An 11,123-nucleotide genomic window follows, 5' to 3' on the forward strand; every position below is an offset into this window, starting at 1 on the left:
GCTATATCTGAAAATCTTCCAGACCTTCTACTGCTCCTGCACGACAAGATTATGTCCGGCAAGGTGCTGATCCAGTGGCGGCACAACTACTGCTCCGCGGTGGCCAAGAGGCGCTATATGGACGTCCAGAGGACGCGCAGCCTGCACTGCGAGCTGGCCAACTTGTTCTTTCCCCAGGACGAGGACGAGAGCACGCTGGAGAACGAGTCCAATCGCAGCGAGACCAAGTCGGTGATCAGCATGAAGGAGAAGGACTCCCTGTCGGCGGTGTCGGCCGTTTCCACCGGCCGGAAGTCCTCGTCCACCCACCACAACGACGACACCTCCACCTTCTACAACCCCATTGCGGCGGACGTGAGCTACAGCATGCGCCACGTGGAGGAGAGCTGGCACCACCTGATGCGATCCGACGACACCACCCGGTTCAAGCAGATCGCCGTCTGCAACTTCGACTTCCTGCTGGCGGCGGTAAGCTCCCCCTGCAATTAGTCGCGTCCTTGTCGGTTTCCCCAGCTGGAAACGCAATCAGCGTAGCCCGGCACTGAGTTCCTCTTAATTGCCTGGCTAATTTGGCAATCAAACTGACAGTCTCTCGCCAACATGTCAAAATTTAGCACCAGCAAAGTGGGCACAAAGTTAATTTGTGCATTCAAAGGGACAGCTGTCGAGCTGAAAGCTTCAAGTGAAACTAAATTATGGGGAAAAATCGTTTATTTATTATTCGCTGTGCTTTCAGTCGCCCGATGGATGAAATCATTCAGTGGAAAATGCGATTCGGTAGTTGGAATTTAGATTGGTAGTTAAAGCTGAAGAGTAAGAGTGGCTACCGCTGGCGAAAATATTTTTAGAAATGAAAAAAATAAATGGTACTCTAGTTTTTACCTTTTTATTGAATATTTGTTCACATGTGTTCACAAATAATTATAGGGATTATATAGTATCATCAAGTAGTTTAAATTTAGATTAGTAGTAAAGTAGTAGTAGTAAGTATTAGCAATCAAAACTTTTGAGAAGAAATATTATTAAAATGGAAAAATTTAGCTTATATATAGTTTATTGACATATAATAGTATAAATTTAGATTGGTAGTTAAAGATGGAGAGCAAGAGATATTTTTTTTATTGCTATTTTTAAGAAGAAATATTTTTAAATGAAAATAAATGTATGATATTTAAGTTTTAAAATTTAAAGGGAATATTTTTCTCATAAGTTCCTATCAACCTATAAGGATATTTTGAGGAAGTAAGCACGTTAGTGCACCAAGATGATTTGTGTTGTGCAGAAAACACCCAGACTGTAGCAAATCCCCAAAGCTGCCATAATGTTGGATAATTTTAATTGGGAAAGACAGGCAGATAGACAGCTGGAGTCGGACTCAATAAAAGGCTTACAGAAGTATAATGTGATAATGAAATTAGAGCGGATATTCGGTGGATGCTCCTGGCTGCTCCATTCCGAAAATGCAAAATTCAAGCAAAGCCCGTACAGCTTTTGGCACTTTTAATTCGCTTGCCTAATTGTTTCGCTGCAGTTGGCCATTTGGCATTATTCCCCGAACCCCAAATCCCCCGGCCCTCGAGCTCATTTAAGTTCTTTCCATGCCGTTTCATTCAGCCGGGAAAACTCATTATTTGGCTCTGGAAAGTATGCAATTAAACTTTTGTGTCTCTCTTTAAGCGTGTGTGTTTGTTTCACAGTTTGTGGGGATGTGGGCCAACCTAATTAACGATTGTTCATTGTTTTTATCCTTTGCGAACCGAACTTCCTGGTGAATGTTTAACCGGCAATATTGGCATTCCCGACGGCAAACATGGAAACCGTGCATAGAGAAAGCATCAATAATATATGAACTATTTTGCATTTAATTAACGCCGAGTCAAATAAAATTCAATTGGATTTCAGACTCCATTTTACGGTAGAGCTTTAAACTTGTAAATGTAGTCTTTAATTTATTAATTTGGAATTCAACAATTAGAAAAAGTAACAGAAGCATTTCTTTTAAATGGTACAAACAATGTTTCCTTATTCATAACAAGAAAGTTCCTTACTTAATAAACATGTCTGATGTTATATGTAATAAGCAGTGCCTTGTTATAAATATGACAATAAGCAGATTCTTTGTTAAATGCTTTTTAGGCTGTTAGAGATAGAGATAATCACAAATTGTACACAATACTCATTTGAAAATTTTACGAAAAAAATAGTTCTTATCCGCAGCTAATAAAATTAAACTTTAATTAAATTGCAGGTGCAAACCGTGTCCATCAGCTACCTGCGCTGCCTGATCGAGCACGTGCGCTGCTACATCCTGGACAGGGACATCGAGCTGATCTACTACACGATCCGGAAGTCGAGCGACGTCCTCACCCGCGACCCCATGCAGCTGGGCTCCCAGCTGATATCCTGGCTGCGCCCGATCAGCGAGCACGACGACGACGACAACTCGCTGCTGAGCATGACGGTCCGCTCGGCGACCGCCTGGTGCGACGGCTATGCCGTGCCGCTCCTCGTGCCGCTCACCGGCTGGCTGCCCGCCCCGCTGCCCTCGCAGATCCGAACGATGACGGTGTCCGGAACGGGCTGCATCCGCTCTGTGTGGTTGGCCCCGTCGAAGCAGCACCTCATCCTGGCCACCAATTCCGGCGACGTCCAGCAGTGGCACATCATGAGCAACTCGCTGGAGCACATCTTCAAGGGTGAGTGGGGCTGGGGTAATGGAAGGTCCCGCCATTAGACGAGCTAATCTTCTCCCCCGCAGGTCACACTGCGGCAGTCACGTGCCTCCTGGTGGCCCCCCAGACGGAGTCGGAGTTGCTGCTGACCGGCTCCGAGGACGCCACTGTTTTTGTGTGGCACGTAGGGCTCCGCGAGCGGCGGGCGCACATTAAGTGAGTACACTAGAAAAACAATTGTTCATTTGCAATTATTTCTCGAACGAAATGTAGATCAAATATTCTTAAATTGAGAACTTGTCTTCTCACTTATTCAAGACTAAACGATATTGAAGTCAAGGCGACAAGGCGATAAAAAATATTCTCTATTTGGTATCTTACAACAAAAGTAGTTCCTGAAGACGGATAACTTCATTTTGACTTTAGGAATTTGAGAATAAATACTTCTTGGATCACTATTGAGCTCAGGAGAATGGTTTTGGGAACGTGTTTTTACATGTTCATATAAGTTTCGAAATTGATTTCCTTTCTAAAAAAAACAATATTGTTTAAATGTTGCTCCATGGCTAAGCAATTATTTTTTCAGAAAGCCAGCAGCTTAGTGAAGTAAAATAAGTTAATATATTTCTTAAAACTTCAAGACTTAATCATATTGATTTTTACCAAGTATTCCCTTTTTATTAATCAATAAATTCTAAATAAAGTGACATAATTACGAAGCTAACCGAGATGAATTTCACAAGGCTTTTCCACTGACTTTATAAGCGTTTAGCTTTCAATTTTCGGAGTAATTCCCTTGCTTACGAGTAAATCCTTTTAAGTCTCTGTGTAGAGGACTCCTCCGTCGCCTTGTCGTTACCATCTTCCCATTCCACATTCGCCATCCGCCATCCGCCTCGAGCGTAATTTGTAAATCTCTGCAGGCGTAATTTATCTAAACATCCTCCGCTTCTCCGTTTATCCTAGCAACGCCCACTCGGCTCCCATTACGGGCGTGGCAGCTGGCGCCAATAACACGCTCATCATAAGCAGCAGCGAGGATGCAACCATCGCCATCACGGACCTGGCCAGCGGCAAACTGGTGAGCAAGCACGACACAATGGGCCAGGCACATGGGGGATTCGTTCGGGACTTTATGGGTGTCGTAATGGTCATTTTCAGCGAATTAAAAGCGGGACAATGGAGTCTATATAACTTTTTAAGCGATTTTTATGCAGGGGAACTGGATAATGCATAGGACAACCATCTTTGGTGGACAAAAGCGGGATTACTACGATTAGTCAAAATATTAGATTTGCCGAAAACACAAATTTATCTATTCCTTGTGCTGTTTGTGTTTTCCTTAAATGCTCAAGGACTGTTTACTTGACAGATCCCCACCGGCAGACCTAAATTACTTGTCAGAATTCACACAGGCAAAACAAAGATTACGGTCTTGTATTTAATGTCCGAATTCAGGCAATCAAGAGGACATCACCATTGCCTTGTCCGAGATGTTTTTGCCTCTTTTGTTTGTCCTAGGCAATTTGAGCCATTTGTTTGATAGCTATAGTATATGCGAACTTCATATCGTAGCAATTTACTGACAAACACTGGCCAAGAACTTTAATTACCATCTTTCAATTTCACACATTTATTCAATTCGCAGTTGTTTGAATCGATTAGTTTGCCCATTGTAATGAAAATCAAACAGCTCTCTGTTTGGTTTGATAAATTATTTTTGGAATTGCCATTGGAAAAATGCTTTTGCCGTGGCTAATTGCGAAACCTTGCCGCAAACCCGATCAAACAGTCCGAATGCATTTGCATAATTTCAGTGGTCCGAATAAATTCCAGCGCCCTATGCTCCTGCAGCCCTTCATCAAACAGAAGGCAAGGTCGTGGGCGGGTTTTGGGTGGAGGGGCGGCCTCTTAAGTGGGGAAGGATTGTTGCCATCTGGCTGGCATGTGTGTGCTGCTCGTTGAACATGGGTTTACATATTCCGCGGGCCTGGCAAATGAACCGTGTCCTTTCCCAGGCCCTGCCCTACTTTACCCACGTACCATTTCCATTTCCCCCGCGCCATAAGTCATACTAAGTTGATATTTCACAGACGCACACATTAAACTGTGATTACCCACAATGCGCCATGTTTGCATATCAGCCGAGGGTGTGTGTGTGTGTGTGTGTGTGTGCGGGGGAGGGGGGGGTTGAAAACACCGTGTCCTTGTTCTCGTCCTTGTCGTCCTCCTGTTGACACACATATAGAAATTAGATTTATTGCCACTCGGTTGGCCCCGGGCATATTTTAAAGTCAATTCCGCTGACTCGGCTGCTGCAAGCCCTCGAAAAAAATGCAATCCCTTTCTTTAACAACCGGAAGTGACACACATTGCCACACACTCACACACACCCACACACCTGCAATTACGCGCTCTTATTGAATTAATTATAATATTACGTATACGCCGTGTCATGCCACCGATTCTTGGTGCTCACTTTTTTCCTCTTTGAGTCCGTGTAATTTATCAAACTTTTGGCATTTTCCACCGCCGCTTCCTGGGAAGGGAAACTCGCATGCTAGGTGGTAATTAACTTAATGCATACGAAATGTGACAAACAAAGGGGACGGACGATGGTGAGGAAATGGGGGGCAGCACATGGGACACGCAAGCCAAGTCAAAGTCGGTTGGAAACAGAGCTGCCCGCCCCACCACCAGTGATTAATATTTAAAGTCCCTTCGTTCAGTTGGCACTAGAACCGAACGGCGTTCGATGGGCATGGATGATAAAACTGCTGTCCTTTTCGGAGTCAAATGGTTTGCGTGGAGGGAAAGCAAAGGTCTCTCGAAAGTCTCGGGGGGTTTTAAACCATTTGTTGCAATTTCTATAATCTATATTAGACCCTTTTTCGTTTATCAAACTTGAAGCGAGTTGTTTATTTCATTAACATATGGTTCTGAAAGGAAAATACGCTTTATAAAATAAATAAATAATCTTTTAAAGTGCCCATTCATATTTATTTTAACCACTCCGTTATAAATATTAGCTCAGAATACCTCTAATACCTCTTATCAACCTCTTTAATGGCCAAAAAAGCTCTTGTTATAAATGCTTTTCCAATTGGAAGATACATATCATGATGAAAATATTTATAAGTATTTTTTTGTTTGTGGGTATTCGCAATTAGTCTTAAAAAAATAGTAGAGGATTGGTTGGAAACTCTACAAACGCGAATAAAAATCCCAAATAAATATTTCTTTCAAGTACCAATTAATTCATTAACCTATTTCCTTACCTTCCCCCTCAGAGACATCGCATCACCCACCACCGCGGGCCGGTGACTGGGATCCTGGTGGCCGGAGCCTGCGATGTCCTGATCTCGGGCAGCCAAGACAGGACCATCTGCGTATGGGACCTGGAGAACTTCTCCCTGCTGAACATCATGCATATGACGAGCCCCGTGCTGCGCATCGATATATCCTGGAATTCGGTGAGTGTAAGAAGCATTCTTCTGAGCCAAAAATTCGGCCAGTGCAGCCCCAGACAAACTCACGCCCGCACTTTATGTGGCTTTTCAAATTTAACGAAACAAACTTCTGGCAAAGACAAAAGTTGAGTCCTTAAGGGGATTTCCCTGCTCATCACGCTCAGCTGAAAAGCTTTAAAAGGAATTCCTGCGTTCGAGACAGAAAAAACGTAATAAAAAGCGAAGTGAAAAAGGAGAGTGCCAAGCTTTAAGACATATTCCACTTGAGTGAAGCGTCCCAAGAAACCCAATAACGAAAAGCACAATTTAAGAAACATAAACGCCAGAGACACCACGTACAAAAAAGGAAAAAAGTAGCCGAAATCCTGGAAGTTTAGAGCGAAACACAATAGATTGGCGAGCGCATAGATTCGCCGAGATATGACAGATAAAGCGGGGAGACTTGACAAGTTCGGGGGGTTCGCTTCTGGGGAAATTCTAATAAGTGATTCCCGGCTCGGGGACGTAATACGCGCCAAATCCTTTGTTGTCAATCAGCTTGACAAAAAACCAGATGTGCGTATGTGCGGGTTCGTGCCTGCCTCTATCAATAAGTATTGCATACTTAGCAGCAATTTGGCACGCAAAATAATATCGAGATACCGGCGGGGGTCCTTCCCATCCCCGCATCCTCCCGACTCCCCAGCACTGAAGTCCTTTGTCAATGGCAACTGTGCTCGGGGACCCCATCTCATCTTGGCACCATCCCCATCCACAACACCACTCCCATCTGATCTGAATGGCTGGCAATTGATGCGTGCTTCCACTTGCCGCTCGCTCCTTAAGCGCCCCTCATCTATCTGGTTCGCCCCAGCAAATCCACAATAGACAGACAACAGGAAAAAGCCACTGTAATTCAAGGTGCGCCGGGCCTGCAGCCCCAGGATCCAGGGAATCTCCTCGAATAACACATACAAGTCGGCAGGTTGTGCACTAAAAAAACACATAGCACAACTTTATTAAAAAACGAAATAAATTTCCAGTTGGTTTTGATTTTAAATTCATCATCTTTTTGAATTTTCTAGCATTATTTTGGTAAGATAATTCCTTTAATCACTTTTAGCGGGCTTCCAAATAATATTTATCATCGTAGATGCCCAAATAAAATGTATTATTATCTATCTGGAATTTTGTATCTTCATTTGTTTTATTACGCAATTTTTTTTTAAATATTTAACAAGTTGCCAAATGAAAACAAAGCTGAAATTTCGTAAATTTGTTAGGCATTTAGATAATTTTTAGCAAATATATATAAATATTTTAAAAGTATGAAAAACGTTTTTCCGAGTGCCTCGGCCAAATCGCATTTCAGGCAACTGAAGAAAACTGAAAAGCCAGAGACAAAGCTGAAAAAAGAAAATAGAACAGGAGAGCTATTCAATTACCATTGGACTTTGGTGGGCTCCTTGAGAACCACACCCGTGATGTCCTTTGCCGCCACCGAAAATACAATTTCACACATTAAACGAGAGTGCTGGCGAAAATTGCGGGAAAATTGCCTATAAGCAGGCGGAAAAATTGTTTTGCGATAACAAGGACATATCCGGTTAGGCGGGACCCTCCCCTGCCCTCTTTCCAAAATTGAAATGTAATTTCACACGGCCATGAATACATGCATACATATTCGCTGGTTACCACACGTACCTATATAGTATGGACGAACACTCCAGTTTGTGGGAAGCAGCCCCATGTGCCGGATTCTTGGCCGAGGAAAATGGCAAAGGAAATCCACTTTCTTGCTCTTTGGCCTGCATCCTGATGGCTTCGTGGCACGGCAGTGAGCCTGCCACGCCCCCTCCCACTCCCCTGGGGATGGGCTTCCTTTGCACTGCCCTCAAATTGAAATGTTTCAGCCTCTGCCTCCTCGCTGGCAAAATGCAATTTATTAATTTTCGATTACCTCGCCAGCGGCCCTTAATGTCAGCGAATTCGATCCACAATTATGTGGAAAATTAATAATTAATCGTTCTGAATGGTGGAAAATACATTAATCAACATTTCATTCCCATCAGAATTTTTCACTTATAAATGTTATATTCAGGGTAAAAGCAATACGTGTAAACTCTGTTTTTTAATTACCTGTATAATGTATCTGTTCGTTTTGATTTCTTAAATTAATATATTTGCATTGTCAATTTAAGAAGCCAAATGAAAAAAAAAGTTTTTTTTTTTAAATTATTAATAACGTAATTTAATTACTATTTTGTATATGTAAGCTTTTGGTACTCTTATGACCAATCTCAGTTTCTCAAATTAGTTTACAAAAAGCAAATTTATTAAAATGATAAAGGGTCCATTAAATATGTCCAATATATTTTACTAACCTGAACATTTTTTTAAATAATTATAAGTAAGCGATAGTATTGAACATTTGAAAAATGTTTGGTTTCTAGCTAGTAATCTTAAAGAATAACAATAATAATTTTAAAGAAACTAACTTCATTCTTCTATGCTATACATTCTATACTTATCTGACTGTAAAACAGTAAAGTAAATTTGTTTTATATAAAAAAAAATAATTGTATTCCCTTTCAAATAGGGATCTGCCAATAAAATATACGTATGCTAACGTTTTTTTCAATCCACGGAACATCCCAAACAGTCCCCTTCCAGTATCGCCAAAAATATATTTAATATATTTTACTAAGCTAACAAATTATTTTGAATAATAAAAAATTAATTTGTCTATATTAAACAAGCTTGTTCCTTACTGACAATGCTAAGCAAGCGCACTTGGTTCTATTTTAGGTCTTTCTGTTGGCCTTGTGTGAGGACAATGCGCTTTACGTTCGCACTCTGGCCACTGGCAAGGAGCTGCACACTCTCAAGGGACACAAGTCGAAGGTGAGTTGGTTCACACCTCCTAGCTGGATGCTTATCCCCGGTTTGGAATCCCCAGATCCGTACAATCTGCATCGGCAAGGACAGCCAGCGGTGCGTGGTCGGTTGCGATGATACGCGGGCCCTGATCTACGACATGCACGCCGGGAAACTGGTGAGATCCCTGCCTCCGAATCCCGGGCCGGTGACCGCCGTGCACGCGATGGACAACGACGACTTCCTGGTCACCGTGGGCGGCAACAAGATCACCTTCTACTCGTTCCGCAACGAGGAGCTCTACGTGAATCCCTACTCGCGTCATCCGCGCCGCAAGCGCAGCCTGAAGCGCCATGCGCAGGCGCAGCGGTCGCCGTCGACCACATTGCCGCCGATCACCTGCTTCGATCTGTCCCGCGACTCCCAGCAAATGGCCATCGCCTCCGGCCGGAGCGTCCACCTGATGCGTATCAATACGCCCGAGTTCCAGTGCACCTTGGAGGGCCATTCCGCCGGGGTCTCGTGCCTGAAGTTCGCCCCGAATGGCGAGTTCCTGGCCACCGGCTCCGAGGATAGATTGGTGCTCATCTGGAACCTCGCTTTGAGTGAGATAAGCCACACCTTTAAGGGCCACACTGCACCGGTGGTCAAGGTGGTGGTGCTGATGGACTCGCTGCGGGTGATCTCCACGGATCGGGATTCCATGCTGCTCGTCTGGATGGCCCACTCGGGCAACCTGCTGCAGACCATCCAGGGTCCCTACAAAAGTCTGGCCGTTACCAACAACATGCGCTTCGCCGCCTCCACCAACGGGGACAACACCCTCAAGATCTGGTCGCTCACGCAGGAGGACGAGAAGTACTCCGTTTCGCACTCGGACGAGATCACCTGCTTCGAGATCACCGCGGATAGTGCCCACATCATCAGCGGATCACGGGACATGTCCCTGAAGGTGTGGCAGGCGACGGGCGGCAAGCTCAGCCAGGTGCTGGTGGGGCACAGCGATGCGGTCACCTGCGTCGCCGTTTCGGTGAGCAACAAGACCCAGGTTTTGTCCGGCTCCAAGGACATGAATCTCATCCTCTGGGACCTGCTCACCGGCGAGGAGGTTCACACGCTGGCAGGACACCTGGGCCCAGTGATTGGCGTTAAAGTATCGGCAGATGGTGAGTCGAAATAACTAAATTAAATTATTACTCAGAAAATATATAGAATAGAATAGTTTGTTTACCTTATTCGTTGGGTTCTTTTTATATTATATTATTTATAAAATATTTTATTTTAAGTTCTTAATATTTATAAACAAATCCAAATGGTGATTTCCAAATAGGATCTACGGCAGTTTCTGGAAGCGACGACAAGACCCTGATCGTGTGGGAGACCAAGCGCGGATTGGCTTTGACCTCGCTCCAAATGCACGTGCCCTTCACCCACTTTGACATCAGTCTGGAGGTCTCCCGCGTCCTGGTGCAGCTGGTGGACAGCTACAATCTGCCCGTGATCTGTCTGCACAACACCCCGGCGCAGTATGTCAAGCTGCCCACGTATTCCGGTCCCAGCAAGGATGTAGAGGGTAAATCACATCATAACTACCAGATGAATCTTAAATCTTTATCCCTTAAACTTAACCCGCTCAAATCCCGAATGTCCTTGCAGATCTGCGACCCCAGGGCCCCAAGCGGCAGATGAAGCGGCTGCTGAAGAAGGAGGTCTCCCTGGACACGTACACCTGGCAGAAGAAGTACGGCCACCTGACCTCCTCCGTGATGATGGCCCAGGTGGATGAGCGCCTCAAGCGGCGCTTCAGCGTCTCGGCCAGCATGGAGGAGATCTCGAAGATCGCCGAGACGAAGACCGGTGCCTCCCAGGCGAATCTGGGACCGGAGCAGGCGGCTCTGGCCCAATCGCAGCACTTTGACCAGCTGGAGGCCTTGTGGAACAAGCGATCGCCGCCCAGAAGGCGTCACAATGCGGTAAGTCCAAGGTCGCCATGATAGCCTCACCATCTCTCTTTCGGATGGAGGACATGGAAGGACCTTAGCTGCAGCTGGCTTTAGTGCGTGTAAATCTTTGGTACTCGTAGTAGATGCGCTCACAATTTTGGTTTTCGTTTCGTCTCCTTCTT

At 44.6% G+C, this 11,123-nt stretch overlaps 1 protein-coding gene across 12 annotated transcripts in view; it reads left to right on the forward strand.

Annotated features, from left to right (window-relative positions):
- Positions 1-11,123, forward strand: part of LOC108030170 (protein qui-1) — a 40,179-nt gene that overhangs the window by 24,757 nt on the left and 4,299 nt on the right. For all 12 annotated transcript variants that reach the window (XR_007763971.1, XR_007763970.1, XR_007763974.1 and 9 more), the window contains exons 9-17: positions 23-468; positions 2,249-2,696; positions 2,759-2,888; positions 3,639-3,753; positions 5,963-6,145; positions 8,930-9,025; positions 9,081-10,164; positions 10,329-10,571; positions 10,655-10,971. Coding sequence is in view for 3 of the 12 variants with exons in the window: in XM_017102908.3 (XP_016958397.1) it covers positions 23-468; positions 2,249-2,696; positions 2,759-2,888; positions 3,639-3,753; positions 5,963-6,145; positions 8,930-9,025; positions 9,081-10,164; positions 10,329-10,571; positions 10,655-10,971 (3,062 nt within the window). In the remaining 9 variants the exon portion in view is untranslated. The remainder of the gene's footprint in view (positions 1-22; positions 469-2,248; positions 2,697-2,758; positions 2,889-3,638; positions 3,754-5,962; positions 6,146-8,929; positions 9,026-9,080; positions 10,165-10,328; positions 10,572-10,654; positions 10,972-11,123) is intronic.

This window comes from Drosophila biarmipes, chromosome 2R, assembly GCF_025231255.1.
Source record: "Drosophila biarmipes strain raj3 chromosome 2R, RU_DBia_V1.1, whole genome shotgun sequence".
Classification (NCBI taxonomy): Eukaryota; Metazoa; Arthropoda; class Insecta; order Diptera; family Drosophilidae; genus Drosophila; species Drosophila biarmipes.